At 40.9% G+C, this 17,722-nt stretch overlaps 2 protein-coding genes across 3 annotated transcripts; both read right to left on the reverse strand.

Annotated features, from left to right (window-relative positions):
- Positions 1-243: 243 nt before the first annotated feature.
- Positions 244-3,471, reverse strand: LOC111579885 (uncharacterized). Its single transcript, XM_035955881.2, has 4 exons — positions 3,453-3,471; positions 3,225-3,329; positions 1,671-1,938; positions 244-974 (listed from the first exon to the last, which is right to left on the reverse strand). Exons 2-4 carry the CDS (start codon positions 3,251-3,253, stop codon positions 303-305), a joined length of 969 nt encoding a protein of 322 aa, XP_035811774.1. The 5' UTR covers positions 3,254-3,329; positions 3,453-3,471; the 3' UTR covers positions 244-302.
- A 9,006-nt stretch (positions 3,472-12,477) lies between these two features.
- On the reverse strand, positions 12,478-17,597 carry atf4a (activating transcription factor 4a). Of its 2 annotated transcripts, none has more exons than XM_023287388.3 (4): positions 17,438-17,597; positions 15,743-15,922; positions 15,179-15,475; positions 12,478-14,290 (listed from the first exon to the last, which is right to left on the reverse strand). In XM_023287388.3, exons 2-4 carry the CDS (start codon positions 15,789-15,791, stop codon positions 13,302-13,304), a joined length of 1,335 nt encoding a protein of 444 aa, XP_023143156.2. In that variant the 5' UTR covers positions 15,792-15,922; positions 17,438-17,597; the 3' UTR covers positions 12,478-13,301. The 2 variants fall into 2 exon arrangements, with proteins under 2 accessions (XP_023143156.2, XP_035811776.2); XM_035955883.2 differs by having other exon boundaries at positions 12,478-14,293.
- Positions 17,598-17,722: the final 125 nt, after the last annotated feature.

The following is a 17,722-nucleotide window of genomic DNA, read 5'->3' on the forward strand; positions in this document are numbered from 1 at the left end:
TAATAATAATAATAAATAATTCCTTGCATTCCAATAGGGTCTTCGCACCATTCGGTGCTCGGACCCTAATAATCATAGATATGGTCCTTTGTAAATGATAAAGATGGTCTAATTTGCATGTTTTTTAATTAGATGTTTAATTTCTAATCAAACGTTTGTTTTCCAAAAATGTATAATTTTTTAAAATTTTAATTAAAATCTAATACCAGGGGATCACAGTTAAAACAGTGACGATGACGGTAATGACAAAGTGAAACGTTTTATTTGTTATCTCAGTAGGAATCAAATTGTATTAAACAGCATTAAATCTGAGTAATTTTAGCGTGCATCTCCTTGAGACTGTCTAAGCTGGCTTCAGGTCCATCTTCTGAAGTTACATATCCAGGGTAAGTGGGGTAAAACTGGCGAGACGGTGGTTTAGTGGTGTTTCCTTCTGCCCCTAACGACGGAGGCAGAAACAATGGAATCAACTTGGCGTGAGCATAGTCAATCTCAAAACCCTCGAAAATAAGCCCCACCCCCCAGGCACCCAATCCCTCCTCAAGGAGTTGCGACACCTTCTTCGTAGCCAAAACCAGGCCTGCATAATCTCCTGGTTCTAGTCTGAATATGTCAGAGGTCAAAGGCCGGCGTGGGACCAACACAGTAAACCCTGGAGAGTTGGGGAAAGGAGTGAGAAAAGCCACGTGAGTTCTGTCCTCCCAAATCCGCCACTGCTGCTCCTCGCCACGAACAATACGCGAGAACAGGCCGGGGTGAGCTGGATCGTCCCCGAGGAAAGTCACATCAGGTGGGGCGTCAGGGGAGGAGAGCCTGGCTCGAATCTTACTCTGGATTTCAGTGAGTCTGGAGTCGCTCCATCGAGGGGCGGTCTTGGAGGTGCAGTACCCAGGGTCATGGGCATTGTGCTCCTCTTCTCCAGCCAGGTGAGGGCGCCACTCTGCATCCAGACCATGCAGGGGGAGGATACGGATCTGCAGCGAACACCATGAAAATAAACGTTCCCTGACAGAAGTTTACAGAGCAGCAGTTCTCTCTACAACCAGCTACTTAAAGCTGCTGTTTGATACACATTTGGGCTGATGACCAGTATAGCTGTGGTACAAATAAACTGGTAAACTGCTAAATTAAACAGGCATATTCTCTCTCTCTCTCTAAAAAGAATGGGTTCAGCTGAATTACAACATTGTGACTTCAATATCTTGAGTCTTGTTATATCTTCCATAACAAGATGCAGTCCTGCTCATCATCCCTGTAACACCACCACATGCTGTATATACAGTTTGATGTCTGTACGGATTAAACAAACATGAGATGATGCGTTAATTAGTGAACTGTTAGGTGGATGATTAACTTTGTACAGAAGCAAGTTAAGGCTTTATGCTAAGCTATCATTAACATATCAGCACATAGGCACAAAAGTCACCTTGACTTCTCATATAACTCTCAGCTAAGTATTTCTTCACAAAATATTTAAAATACATTTTAACACACTATTCATGAACTTATTAGCATTTTTGATTCTCAATAGTCTCACTAGTTAATAGTATTAACATCATTAGTGTATAGTGTGCAACATCCACTGACTGCACACTGTAGTGAACCAGTGTGCAGTCAGTGGATGCACACTGTAGTGAACCAGTTTACCAGCTGATCAGAGAAACTCTCACCTGAACAGGTGTGTTTCTGTGAGGTCTGCTGACCAGCGCACACCTCCGAACCTTCAGCCTGTCACACAGCAGCTCAGCAACAGCTCTCGCCCCCAGCAGCCAGGATAAATACTCTGCTTCCTGTAGGTGGAAGATGCTGCCTCCTGGGCTGCCAGGGCTGCTGCTGCTCTCCAGAATCACAGAGCCGGGGGTCCAGGGTCGGGGGTGGAGGTAGGCCACCAGCCCCTCCGACTCCCAGATGACATGACAATGAAGAGTAGAGGACATGCTGCAGAGCCGGGAGGAAGAGGAGATAGTAGAAATGAGTGGTTTTTCCTAAGCAATTTTCAATTACAATGAAAGTCAAAAGAAACACATTTTTTAAAAGAGGGGAATTTCAAATGTATTTCTCAAAGTTAAAAGTTTTGCAATAAGAACGAACAGCGATAAATGCAGCTACAGTCAGCCACATCAGTGCTGATGACATGAAACGGGCACATTAAAAACCACTTTTAGCCTAGAAAACACACTGCAGCATATGAATGGTTCACTTCATCACGCCTCCTACTTCCTCTGAATTGCCTCCAGCTTCTTCTTCTATGATAGAATTATTAAAAAAGGGGGCTTTCAAATGTATTTCTATTTTCATAGACGTGGCATCAGGTAAAACTAACCGGTAAATCCAGAATATTAAGCCATGCATCACTGCTGTTGTTTTTATTGTTTAGTGTTATCTTCATATTTACTAAAACTAGTTTGTCTGGGGGGAAAAAACAAAGTGAAACAGTATCTTTGTGGATATATTTGGAAAACATGCCTGGTTTTACAAAATTGTTATGTAGAACAGGAAAACATATAACTAACAGATTTTTTAAAACATGGTAAAGATGATTCTTTAAATCTCTGTGTTGGTCTGTAGTCCCTAAAATCCTTCTAATCATAATTTTAAACCTTAACAGTTTGCTTTTATAATAATCCACTGTGGGTAAGTTAAAATATAGTTCAACAGCCAACCAGCCACAAGTTTAGAATATTATCTGAGTCTAATAAGTGAGCAGATGCATGATGTTTTGTGCTGCAGAATAAGTAACAATAGTTTATTTTAACAAATATATAGTAAATATATAATACACATATCAGTTTATCTGTGTGGGTTGAACAAAGCCTTACTTTTTAGTCTGTTTGGTGACTAATGCAGTTTTTTAAGATGTTTGTGATGAACATGTGATGAAAATGTCCAGCTGTTGATCACACATCTGTGACTCAGGCTCACGTGACGGACGGCTGGAGCGCGAGGTCTTGTGATCTGCAGCTAATGTCGTTTGCTAATTTATGGTCGTAAACTACGTTATTGTGACCTTCTACTGGAAAGTTAAACGCCATTTACAAAAAAAAGTTTATCCAGAGTTAAAGAAAGTAAAGTTAGTTCCACCTTCAGTAAGCCGCACTGCACCGAAATACCTGAACTAGTTATAAAGTTATTCATCTCTCAATAAAACTAAAAACTCTGCCGACTTCCATTAAGGAGGACGGAGTCTGCTTCAAATATATCTTCCATTACCTGAAGTGACCTACCTTCTGCTAATGAACCTCGTAAACAGCATAAAGTTGAAGCAAAGCTGAATGTGAGGCTCAAACCGACCTGTCTTCTTCTGCTCCTCTGAGGTCCAAGTTAAAAGTCTTGTAATAAAAACAAACAGCGATAAATGCAGTCAGTGCTGATGACACGAAACAGGAACATTTAAAACCAACTTTTAGCCTAGAAAACACACTTCAGCATACGAATGGTTCACTTCATCACACCTCCTACTTCCTCTGAATTGCCTCCAGCTTCTTCTTCTACGATAGAATCATTTGCAAACCTGCTTAGAAACACATTACTGCCATCTGTAGGACGGAATGTTGTGGAAGCCCGTTTCCGCCACTTGGAAAAAAAGTCAAATGCTATCTCATAATATTTATGAGATACAAAGTCATAATTATGACTGACTATCTCATAATTATTATGAGATAGTAAGTATGAGATATTATGAGATAGTAGAACAAGGCTTAAATCAGCAGTCTGCCAACTTAGGGAGAAGCTATTTATTATTTAGAGTTGTCGTGTACTGTGCATACAATGTGTGTATTCAGAGGCACCCAAGTGCAAGTTGACTGAAAAGTTTCCACACAGAATGATAAAACACATAAAAGCAGGTAATCGGTAAAGCATAAAGTTAATCTTTTTTTGAATCCTTTGTTTTAATGGTAGAAGTATAAATTCTTATGGTTTGCTTTTCAAAATGCTTGACACAAACTCTTGACAAGACATGTTTTGCTTTAGTAGAGGGTCAGAATAACCTGTGTCAGGACAGCTTAGTCATCAGGCTTGCAGGTCACCCACTACATTCTGATAAAAGACTGACAAAGGCTCACTTCTGACTCATACTTTAGCCTTTTGAACTTGAACTGCCAGAGCGTTCAGGCCTGCTGACCCCTTAATAGGAAATAAAGGCCACATCGTAATGTTTCTTTTGTTTTAACAGCCTTCATATATTGATTTATTTTTCTGAAATTTGGAACAGAAAATCTTCATTTGCAGTTATAAAAAGCGACATCAGAGGGCATCCTTGAGCTGCAGACAAAGAGCCGTGACTTCCTCACTGATAGGAAAGAGAGCAACACTACAGCTAGCATGAAACATTTTAACTTACTACGTATATCTATGACACATTCTGTCCACACTAATAGACTTTCCTAATTAAAGGCGTTAGAATTCCTCGCAGCGAGCAGAATCTTCTCTGTGGCGCATTGTGACCTACAACTCACTTCCTCCTTCTGCAAAATGTCAACATAAAAAACTCACCTCTCAAGTTACTATGGAATGAAATGACTCATGGGGCACACCCACATACTTTTACACTTGAGAACCCTTAATGACATAATGCCTGTCCTTGTCTCTAATCTTATCATCGCAACTACTACCTAAACTTAATCCTCACCCTTAATCTAAACCTACCTTGAGATTTTAACTTTTAATCAAGTCTTAACGTTCAAACAGCAGTTTGAGGAAGTGAGGACCAGACGTAAAGTCCTCGCTTTCAAAGCACGTCCTCTTTCTAAAGCCCTAAAAGTTCCTCACAAAGACACACATAGGAGGTCATACACTGTTATACATGTGAGCCAAAAAGCTTTCACTGCCACTTTCAAAACGTCTGATGTAAATAAAAGGAAAATGACAAAAGATTACTCCCCTCATGCAACCCAGTCACTGTAAACTTCTCATGTTGTAGAGATGGTTGTGTTATATATGTGTGTTTACCCTATGTCAGGAGAAAATGTGGTGTACAATCACTGTATTTAGACACATGATAATATACTGTTGTGTTTTTAGACAGGGTACATTTCAACATAAATTCAATAAGATTTGCACGTCTCACATAAAAGACAGTGAAGTAGAGTGAACAAATGTGTTGCCCCACTTTCTGGGAGTAAATCTGTCTTCCTAATCTGCTGCCCATGACCTCCGTAATGAGCTCAGCTGCTCAGAGAGCTTCGCTGAAGGATGTCAGCTGAAGACCAGCACGATGATTCACTTTGTCAGGGAGGGCAGAGGGTCAGACTGGGTGAAACTAAGAAGTAGATACCAAAATACCTGAAAGTGTTGTGTAAGAAGAAGCAAACGGGGTCTAATGCAGTTTTCAATGAACACAGGTGAAGTTTTTGGTGAAAGCAACAAGAAGATCATCTCAAATTACTCATTATTAGAGCTGCATAGTTGAAGGTTGAATCCCCTTTTTCATATTTATGGTATAGTGAAACAGGAGCAGGATTCAAAAAGTAAAGACATGCCTATACATTCAAAAGACACAAAGGACAGCTTCTGTACTGCATTATGGGAATTTAAGAATTTTAAAAAATAAGTAAGGAAAATGAAAATAAATATATAAATGAAATAATAATGAGGAAGCAGCTGAAAAACATGTAAGGGGACTTAAAAATGTCCAAATGCAGCTACACAGACAATGGTGGGCATTCTTGTTTCACTGGCTGGTGCAGGACAGACATGTGATGTAAGACACTCAGCCTGTATCTGAAGACAAGCCAACTGACCTGCAAACAGTCTGATTGTAGGAGGATTGAAGTTTCCTCAGTATGACAGAAAGTGAAACACCCTCCCCCTGGGTGATGCAAGGGCTAAGCAATCTGGGAACTGACCTTTTGCTTTGCAGTATCCGTATTTGTGCACTTATTTTGCTTAGCATCTGCTTGATGCTTTTGCCACATCCAGTTAAAGAGTGTTTTCAGCTGCGTGCTTCCTTGTCCTAAATGGCAGGAGCTAAAGTGTTGTCATGTGTTCCAGCCTTCACCTTCTTCAGCAAACTCAGCACATTCATAGTCTGATAGAGCTGTTTCACCACCCACTCGTTTTCTTTCCCGTTTCTGATTTCCTGTCTTAACATAATCGTGCCGTGGTTTAGTTATGGCCTCAGATCAACGCTAATTGTCATCAAATGAACCTCATGATAATATTCATTAAAATCTGCTCATTTTCTAGGAAAAAAAACTATTTAATTCATTTCACTGATGTCACGAGTGGGAAAGCTCTCGGATCACCGTGGGCATCTGAAATGGAGCATGAGTCAGTTTTAAAGTTTAATGAGGTAACTCAGTCGTTTCTGTAGAGTGTAGCTGATTTAGCTCTGAAGACTCTGTGATACTGGAGACACAGTGTTGATATTTAGCTATAGCATATTTAGATTATTATCACGTGTCAGTTTTATCTTCCCCCTCACCCCCACAGCTCCCCTTTCTCCCATCTGCCCTCCCACTCTGTCTCCCCTCCGTCCTCGGCACGTGTGCACATGTCCAGGACACGCTGGAATAGTGGTGCTCCGTTTCAGCCACTTTTGTTTGTTTCCCATTTACAGAGTCAGGGCCAAACAAACACCAGAATTTTTTAGCACACCCACAGAACGGACAGCTAATAGAAGCAGGAGACATTCACAAATTTGAAAAATAAAGTGTATTGACTTAGGATCACTAACTTTAGCTTTAAGGTTATAAAACATTTGTCTCAACTCTTGATCATTCTGTCATTCAAATTTGTCCCAGAGCAACATGAAAATCCCTACAAGTTACAGCTTACTCAGAAGATGTTAGTCTGAAGGTAAATATAAAATAACCTGAGAAGGAAAACTATTTGCAGCATAAAATGCAATCGAGGAAAATGAACATAACTGATAAAACACAATTTTACTTGATTTTTTCCCCCCTGCTTTTACTTAAATGGGATCTTTATTTCTTTGTGGTTAATACCAGAAAACAGTGTTACCCAGTGTTAAATAGAACGATGTATTCTGATCCAGTGCTATTCTTTGCCGTAGCATTCATGATTTATTTGTTTAATGTAACAGCAAAACCATTCAACTTACAAGTGAATCTGTAGTGTGTAGTTAACTACTGAGTTAAAGACTGTTGGGAGTCACTACCTTAAAGTAGGATTTGTTTAGTCTGTGTTCTACTTTATGTAAGACGCTTATTGAACTGTCCTCACCAACAGTGAAGACTTTATTTACAGTTTATTTATCCTCAAAACAACATCTGGATGGATGAAAATTTACAGTCCTATATGTTTTTTTTCCTACAGTTTTTATGCTTGAGTTTCTATTTGTAAATATAAATGATTTAAACACAAGAATAACTCCCCCAAGTGGTATCATACTCCCTTAAAATCATCCTGTGCTTCGATTACTATCAATATGGCAGTAACTGCAGGTGGAGCTCGTACAAGATTATCCCCCATATGACGCCCAGGAGCTGCAGTTAATATCAGCCAGGAATAGACCCATGAATGTGTCAGATTGCTTGGCCATCACAGTGTACAGTAGACAAACTATGAATAGCCTTACAGCCTTACTAGGTTTCATCTCTATGATGAGCCAAATGCCATTACTTGTAATGTAATGTGAAATGCAGTTGAGGATTGTTTGGCCTGCCTGAGCTAAGCTGCTCATGACATTAAATTACTAGCTGTGCACGTGTATAAGTCAGAACTGGTTTTACTGGGTTGGCTCCAGGCAACAAGTCTGAGAAGAAACCAGAAGAGGGCTTCAGTCTGTGGGAAATTTATTGGCATGTTTTTGTTTGCACACACCCAACCAGTACAGCCTGTAATAAATCCTACCTCCATTAAGGTGATCATGGTTAATATAGGATAATCTGTACTGAGAATAGACTAAATATTAGACTGTGTAACACAAAACTACTCAACAGCACCAAAAACTATTGCTTAATAAATACAGAACCCACTTATAGTAGTACTGAGAAACAATTTGGAAGAAACAAAATAAAAAGTCAAGGAGCTCCAGTCTGTACTTTCTCTGAGAAGTGTAAGAAATTTAGTGTTTGTGAATTTTAGGAAACACACTTTCTTGCTGAGAGTTACTTGACAAGATTGATCTCATCTCTGACAATAAATATGCTACAGAGAGCATACATTTAGCCTAGCTTAGCATAAAGACTGGAAACTGTGAGAAAGCTAGCCTCACTCGGTTCAAGTGAGCTAACAAAATCCTACTACACTAGCTTTATGGTCTGTTACATTTGAAATAAAGAGCTAAAATTTCTGTATTCACTGTCATAACTCTCAACTGGAAAGTCCTGAGTTACATTTCTGTTTGGGAGAGTCAGAGGAACCTCATCGACCTTTAAAATTCAGTATGGCTGCTTAGAACAGTGACAGTAATGGAGATGCAGTGTTTAACAACACTTCTGTCTCATCTGTGTGTCATTAAATGAGTCGTACCCTGAGTGTAGACATGTTGTCACACTGTTTGCATACACAAAACACTATGTGGCTGTTATCAACTGGTATTGCTAACAATGGCCAGCAATGGCTATGCAAAAAACAACTGTTTTCTGTGGACATCCATCTTAAAATTTGTGTCACTCTTCACTCTGACCTCTGATTTAGTCGGACATAGCAGTAGATGTGTTGCATGTATCTCATTCATTTAACAAAATACATTATTATTATTATTATTATTATTATTATTATTATTATTATTATTATTATTATTATTATTATTATTATTATTATTATTATTATTATTATTATTATCATTATTGCCTTTATTTAACCAGGTTTGTTGTTTTGAGATCCAAGATCTCTTTTACAAGAGAGACCTGGTCAAGAATGGTACATACAGCTAAAAACAACAGTTTTAACAAACAATCACATTTAAACACAGACATAAAAATTACAAATGATTAGTTTTACTAGATTAGTTAAAATAAAACATTTGCTCTCAATTAAAACATTTGCACTCCAGAAGCCGGGATATGATTGGATTGATCACAGCCTTGAATGCATTCAGAGATACCAGATATTGGAGTTTGAGCTCTGACTGCAAAATGTTCCATGTAGTTGGAGGAGCAGATCTAAAAGCTTTCTTCCCCATTTCCGTTCTGACCTCAGGAACAGTGAAATGAGGCTGTAAGCCCTATTATTCCTGATTAAAAGAGATGATAAATAAGATGGGATCATCTCAAGAATAGCCTTATAAATCAAGAAATACCAATGTTGGAGCCTGCGGACATGTAAAGAGGGTCAGTTTACTTTAGAATACAAGACACAGTGATGTGCTAAAGCTCCACAGTTAGCAATACACCTCAAAGTGCCATGATTTTATTGTATATTGTAGTTTTATTGTTGCGTTGCAACAGCAGATATTTCAGATATTTTCATTTGTCAGTTCTATTTAAATACATGCAAGTGTGCTAAACACAAAACAAGCATCCCAGTGAATGCCACAAATATTATTTCAAAGATTCTGTTCTTAAAAAGGATGGAGGGTGTTACTATTTACAGGACAACCTCTGCCGCGATGTAAAACAAGACTTCACTCTAATTAAGGCATGAAAACCTCCTAAAGTGAGACACATGACTGCACACCAACATGCAGTTCCTGGCCTGACACTGTGTTCGTCTAATTAGATGAGACACTGTGCTGTGAACATATGAACTGAATGAAGCTTTTGTGATCTTGATTACTATGGAGCCCAAGAGGACGTGAGGGGACAAAAATAATCTTTGCTTGGAGTCACCACACCCATCATCATGTAGCAGAGAAGGAATTTTCTGTCAAAAATGACAACCAGTACAGACAGTCACATTTGGAGGACACTTGCAGGCTAAACTTAGTTTTAAATCAACTTCTCAATCTTTGTAAGGTCTGTGTGTAAAGCATGTTCAGGGCTTCCCTTTCAGTAACTGGACTCCACATGCATGTAAAGCTCAGTCCTGCCCTGGATTCTTAAGGTCACTGTCACGTGGAGATGAAACATATTTTCAAAGCACGCTCAAACCCTGTGTCTCACACCCACACACACCTGGATTTAAAATGTGTAAATATTGCAGATGTCATTAACCAAGCAGAAATTGCATCCAAATACATTATATTTAATCTACACCCTGGTATTGTAATCTCATATATTAAACACTGAAAAATAGTCCATATACAACATTCCTCAGCTCCACACTAAAGTCAGAATAGGTGCTTTGCATTTGAAATTATTCCAAAGATAGCCTCTTGATATATCTTATTTTCTTAAAAACATGAAACATGCAAATGAAACATTACATAACATGCACTACAAATATGCAAATACAGACAGCAAGACTACATAGACATTTACATTCAGGTGCCTAAGATAAGACTCAGAGGTGTTTTGATAGACAATGTAGTAGTAGTTCTGTCATACCACATTCTAAGCAGGTTTCCAGTAGATGCATGCTGGAAACGGGACAAAATAAGGTTTACTCAACAGTGAGAGTGAAAAACACGCAATTTTTCAGCGTGTTGTTGCTGGTCATTGTTCCACCACAATGCAACGCACAAAGGAAACGGAGGAGAAAACTAAAACTCAGTGTGGTTGATGTGAAGCACCTCCAGAAAGATCTTGTAAAACAAAGAAGTATTAAAATAGAAGAAAGACTATTTCTCTGTGTGAAGTTTAACTAGCAGTTTGTGACAGCATTTACAGTTATCAGGTAGGATAGAATTAAAAGTACTTCAATAACCTCCCTAAACTCCAGTGCGGATTTTTTTTTTTATCTCCCTACAAACATATTTTATACAAGCTCACTGTGGTAATTCTTGACTGGGATACTGTGGCATAGCAGTCATAATTTACTGTTATTTTTACTGTGGTGTAATCATCCTGAGTGGAGGAAATCAAAGACAGATTTTTCTTTTAACAGATACAGTAATTGAGCAATTAGAGAGACCGGAGAGTAAAGGGTATGTTCATGTCATTAGTCATCGACAGTCGCTGCAGTTTCAACTTGGAATCAACTCATTCATAGCTGAAACATCAAAGTCGGAACAATTATCTCTCTTTCTCTTTCCTGTGAAGCTCACTCCTTCTTATCTGTGTCTTCTCAGGAGGGCAAGGCCTCTCTACTGAGGAATCTATCAGGGAGGGTGTGTGTGTGTGTGTGTGTGTGTGTGTGTGTGTGTGTGTGTGTGTGTGTGTGTGTGAGTGTGTGCTTAGGGGGTTTTACTGTCAGGACTAAACTTACACAGCTGCTTGACAGACGTCAGCACACTGAGCTGGCTCTACACCACACACAATGACGAGTTTTTTTTCATCTTATATTTACTTCCCAGAGGTTTTACTGTTATCATACTCACTTAAATAAGAGTCTGTCTTAATTTCTGCTTTTCTGTGTTCCTTTTTTGTGTCCCCAATGAAATATTTTGGCCTGCAGCTCACCACAAACATTTGTGGCACTCCAGCTCTGGATGAAACTAAATGGAGACATCTGTGCCTTCCCCCCCCCCACCTCTGTTACACCCACCTGTGAAAGCCACCCTGATAGACTAGAGAGTGTAGTCTGGTTTCAGAATTACAAGGACCTTCCCGTAAAACAGTAGCCCAGCTGTTTCTCTCTTTCTTCCTCCTCATCTCTCATTTCCTGAAAGACTTTAGCTTCAGGCGGCGAAATGTGACCCGGCCTGAGCTTCTTGCAGCTAGTTCACCACTTGGTACTTGCTGACCCAATAACATCAAGGGAAACTACATACACAAAAAAGAAAATTCATTGATTTAGTCTTTTTTTGTTTACCTCTGCTTGGGACTGATCTTTAGGATGTGGAATAGATACACAATGTGTTTACATTGGTGGCCGTTCCTTCTCCTCCAACAGACCAGTTGGTTCAACTCGATGCAGCGCTCAGGTTGTTCTAAAGTACAGCAGTCACACTCTTATTTCATGACTGTTTAATCACTCCAACTCAGTGTGGGCAGAGGATCAGGATTCACGTGTTGAAATTGCAAATAGTACACTGCAACTCTGTGGGACGTGACTTTTCCTATCACGGACTTCATTTTCAAGGTTTCATGTGTGAATGTGTGTGTGTACATATATATATATATATATATATATATATATATATATATATATGTGTGTGTGTGTGTGTGTGTGTGTGTGTGTGTGTGTATATATATATATATGTATACACATATATACACACACACGGTATTTTATGTCTGTTATTTCACTATAGGAAAGTCTTGATGTTCTCTGCATTTGGGAAGGAAAAATTGTGCATAGATCAATATTGACAGACTTCCCCAACACATAAATGAGTGTAAACACACACATAATACATATAAATATATATGTAATTTCATAACTAAGTTAATGTATTGTTTTCTACACTAATTGTAATACTGTTAATATACATTCAGATGGCAAAGTAACTAAATTATATTTGAAAATATCTGGCCCCTGTATTTCAACAGACTCAGCTCTCATTGAATAAAGTACTTCACACATCACTGGAGTACTGACAGATGTTTATTAGAAAAAAAGAAAAGCAAAGCATTTTACAAGCCAAACACCTGTGCTAAGAGACTGTGCTACTCAAGACATAATTAGGTTTTATCCAGCGTTAAATAACAAAAGCCAATTGGCAAGCAAAGGAGGATTAAACTATGTACACGAAAAAATATGTTGACAGTGTAACGTCAAGAATTCATAAATAGGCTGAGGCCCCTTTCTGGACTTGAAGCTGTAAAGAGGAAGGTCAAATGGGGTGACAGTAGGTTAAAACAGGACAGTGACATTGTGGTGGTGGTACCTCACTTTACTGACACTAATTTCACTAAAGCTGATCTAGGGTGGGGCACAGAATTGATACCGGGAGAGTGAAGGATTATCTTGTTAATGAGTTATAAGTCTAAAACACTACTAGATGCTATGGTGGCTCATGTTTTGCATGCCTAGTCTCCAAAGACAAACATACACTCTGCCTGTTTGTACAAGTGTCTTAGTTAAATGGGGACTACACAAAGGGATCCAACTAACAGGGGACTGAGAGACAAGCATGTACAGATGCTTCACCTGACTACCTCCCAGCCCCCTGCTCTACACTAATCTCATCAACTTCCATGAGCTTTCCATTTTTCATCCAGCCATTCCCTCATTACTGTCCAGTGGCAAGTTTCATGCATCCACTCTCACACACTGATCTAATTTCTTACAATATACACTCCTAACACTACAGTGGATTTCTTTGTTGTGACATGTGAGTATTGGATCAGAAACTTGACCTCCATCTCTGCTCTTTAACAAGAGATCGAGCCACTTGACCTTTCTGTTGTCTAAGCCACTGAGCTGGTCTTTCCACGACGGTGCTTACGGACTTCCTCCATCAGGTCCTTGAGGTACTGGATCTCTCTGCTGATGGACTCTGCTTTCTCTGACAGCTCACAGTTCCTCTTCTCCAGCTCTTCACACTCTGTGAGCAGCAGCTCCTGCTCGACCCTCTTCTTCTGCCTGTAGCGAGTAGCTGCCGTCTTGTTCTGTTCCATCTTCTTCAGTTTCTTCTCCACCACTTTGGGAGCGCCAGACACTGATTTGACCCGGGATGCCTTGGGGGAGGAAGTAGCAGTGGGCTCTGGTTTGGAGTAGGGTTTGGTCCTAGAGGAACCAGCTGTGGGGGAGGGAGTGCGAGGAGGAGAGGTAAGGCGACCTGGTGAGCCGGCAGCTGACTCGATGCCAGAGTCACTGTCGCTGTCGCTTGATGGAGAGGTTTTGATGGTCTGATCAGGGAGCAGAACCGGGGACGATTCCTCTTTTTTGGCGAGCACCACCAAATAATGACCAGAGGCAGGAATGGAGAGCACAATGGGGCTGGGTGTTTGAATGATACCACTGGGATCTGGGATGATGGTGGCAGTGAGGGGTGTCACAACTTTCTCTGCATCCAGGACATCCACTTCACTTCCCAGCTCCAGTGTGTAGGCTGGAGAGGAGGGGCAGGGAGAGGGAGGCTCAGACTTCACAATAACCTCCTGAGCAGGAGCCACCTCTGTCTTCTTGGCCTCAGGTGCCTCAGGGAGAGGGGGCTCTAGAGGCAGGGAGGGGATGCTGGGCAGTGACAGGCCCAGCTCTAGGCTGCTTTGTGGGTCGGGGATGGTCACCTCTAAGGAGTCGAGATCCAGATCCATGTGGGAGTCAAGTGAGGCCAGGAGATCCTCGGGAGAGCTGGGAGATTCATCGGCTGAGCAGGAGCCAATGAGCGAATCCAGGTCGAATTCACTCAGGTCTATTTTCTCTGACATCCAGTCCATGCCCATGAAAGCATCATCTGCTGACAGAGAGGATTGTTAATAGTTAAAATGGAAACAGATGTAAAACAGAAGCACTTCAGCCATTTTGAAGTGACTGTATGGCAGCTTCATTTGCAATGAACACAAAAGCAGATTTTATTTCACTGACATTCCCTATCATGATGACCTTATTTACACAACAGATGACCTCAATTTCAAACTGGTCTGACCCTCTCCCTCCCTCTTTAACGATTCTGTGATGCATTAAAATATCCTTAAACTGATGCCAGTAACCACAAAGTATACGCGTCACTGTCACAAAGCCGGTCTGAGCCAGTCTCAGCTAGTCCCTTCAGAGCCACACCTACAAGTTGCTAACCAATGAGTGTTCCACATTACACAACACACCTACCAATTACTCACTCATGGCTTTAATTTTGATGCTCATTGTCTAGAAAACTACACAAGTCTGAACATCTTATGTACAAAATTCATTAACTCACTAAAACAGGCATATCATAGTGTGGCACTGACTCTTACAGGGACAGCCACTAAGTACAAACACATTTTAAAATCTAGGTAATTCTGCCTGCAATGCACCCTCAAATGTTTACCTAACAAAACCACACATAAAATATTTACTGCAAGTCTGAAAGCAATTAACATTCCCAAACTTTAAGACATGGATAAAGAGATGGAAACATTTCCAGGTGGAGAAAAGACCTTACTAAGACAGAGAATAAGCTTTTGACTTAAAAATCTTCTGAATATCTGCTACATTTTGGCATAAAACTTTCATTTCTTCATTTGTATGTATTTTCTATAGTTCAACTGAACCATTCTTAGAATCATTAGATTCTCTTTGAAGACAACTGGGAAGCATTATGTTGCTGAATATCTAATAGAAGTCGTAAAGTGACTCTCACCCTCGCCATTGTCTGCTCCAACACGGGCGTCGAGCAGATCGCCGGCACCGAGCCAGGAGAGGGACGAGTCTGTTCCGGCCTTGGTTCCCAGGAACGAGGAGGAATGGGTGGGAGGAGGAGAGGGAGGTGGGGACAATGACAAGGTCTGATAAGGAGACAGGGAGGATGCATAGGAGGAGGAGAAAGAGAGGGGAGGCGAAGCTGGCTTCCCCTCTAGAGAGGAGGAGGGAGAAAGAGCTTCTTCTTCATCTTGGTCCAGAAGGGGCCCCATGGGGTCAGCCATCAGAAACAAGGGCCCTACAAAGACCAACTCCATCAGTATCTAACTCGTCATCCACCTTATTCTACACACTAGCAGAGACACATTAAAAAACAATCCACAGAACAATGCCACAAAATCAAATATGTACCTCTGTTTTGACAATGACGTGAAACTGTGCTTAAAATTTCCTTTAATTCCCAATGACAGGTTTGAAATTACTCCACCTATTATTCAAACTGGCTGCTTTGTATTCAGCAATGCTGGCAGCTGCTCTAGGGAACATGCGTCATCACAACACCAACCTGAGTACAGGTCCTCCACGTCCTCCAAGGCGAGCTGGGAGAGTGTCATGGCTGCTGCTGGTCAGTGGTAGCCGTGAAAAGGTGTATGAAAACAAAGGTGAGTCTGTTGACGTTGTCAAGTCGAGGGGTTCGGTACTGCTGTCGACGGCAGCAAAGCTGAGGGTGGTTGCCGAGAGAGACCTGGGTGACGGAGATACACAAAAGGCACATCATATTATTGGGAGAAAATGAGGAATTGGCAAAAACATTTCTGAGAAGTTACTGCTGAATATAAAACATCTGTATTTGTATTCTCAAGGGTGTTGGAGCATAATACAGGGTGTCCCAAAAAATTTGACATCATTTCACAGGCCAATAATTTTGGCAATTCTTGTTGAAATGACCTAAAATTTTCACAGAATATATAGAAACATCAAGATTTTATATTCAATGTTTTATATTTGTTCTGTTTTAAGGTTGATCCATGCCATTCACTCCCAAAGAGAAGTCATATTGCGTCTTGGAATATGCTCGCACACAGTCGCCCAAGACTGTGCCGCGTGCCGTCAACACAACATTTGGAAAAACTTCACCAACTGGCAAACAAATTTGGACTTGGTATCAAAAATTTAAAGAGAAAGGCTGTTTATGCAGGGCTAAAGTATCTGGATAATGTTACCAAGACATGCTACAGCGTGTTTGGCAAGAGCTTAACTACAGACTTGACGTGTCACAGGCGGCGCACATATTGAACACTTATGAAATCATTCCCATAATAAACTTATGATGTTCAAAACCTAAACTGTTGAATTCCATTGAGCTAGACTTGGTAGTTTCCAAGATAATTGCTTTTAAAATGATGTCAATTTTTTTGGGACACCCTGTATATTGAGGCGTTTGATAATCAAAGTCACATGGCAGGAAACTTTGTCGAAAAATTCCCTAAAGCATGTGTACTTCCCGAAACAAGTACACATTTCTCCACTGACAACCCTCATGCAAACTTCCTCATTGGGGTGTTCTCGTGTCGTTCAGACTGCTGGCGTTGTCTCGCGTGGGGGAGGGAGAGCTAATAATAGCTAATCCGCTCCTCTGAGGTGTCACAGGCGCGTTGATGGGAAACACTCCGCCCTCCACCGGGGGAAAACATTCCCTAATTTGGTCATGATTTGGCCGGTAACTCCGCCCTCCCGCATGAGTCACCGTGGAGATGTGGGAGGGCAACCGCCATTTTCACAACAGAGCAGTCTGAGCGAGGCGGGGATCAGAGAAAAACGACAGTGCGCGCCATTTTGGACACGCCACGTTGTCAGTGAATAATATATACAAACACTACAAATATATGAAGATTAACACCAGCAGTCGTACTACCGGTTTCATAAAACAATAAACTCACATTACGGCCATTTATTGTTTTCGTTTCCCGTCGAGGTGACCGTGAAACGCCTTACAGATTCAACACAAAACGACACTAACTGTAGCCGCCTGGGACTACTTCGGCTGACGGTCTGTAATTCGACACTGACTCACACCGACTTCAAACCAGGAAATCCACATCTCAGTTTTCATTTCCTCAGTAGTCTTTCGATACAATTTCATTTTCTTAACGCCACTCAACAGGTATGTTAACTTTATTCAACACCTGCCAGCCCAGCCAACGTGTAAATTTCGGACGACGGAAGCTCTAAATGTGAAAACATCATTAAAAATACTTACGCCATTTTGCCAAAAATAGCCAGTGCACTTAGCCGTTGCACTGCCGGGTTGTTGCCGCTGCAAAGATCGCCGCCGCACGCCTTCACACTGCCATTTTAGCGCGGTAGAGCTGCCTCTAAACCACGATATTCTCTATGTGTTTTGAAGAAACGAAAGACGGGCGGAGACAGGCGTATGAGTATATAAAGAGTCGAAGCACTGCCGAGTGTATTCCTCCGCAGCGTCACTCCAAGGGTGGGTTTGCTGTGTTTAAACTGGCAGCGCGTGTGAGAGGAGCTTCCGATT

The sequence above is a fragment of the Amphiprion ocellaris genome, chromosome 4 (genome assembly GCF_022539595.1).
Source record: "Amphiprion ocellaris isolate individual 3 ecotype Okinawa chromosome 4, ASM2253959v1, whole genome shotgun sequence".
Classification (NCBI taxonomy): Eukaryota; Metazoa; Chordata; class Actinopteri; family Pomacentridae; genus Amphiprion; species Amphiprion ocellaris.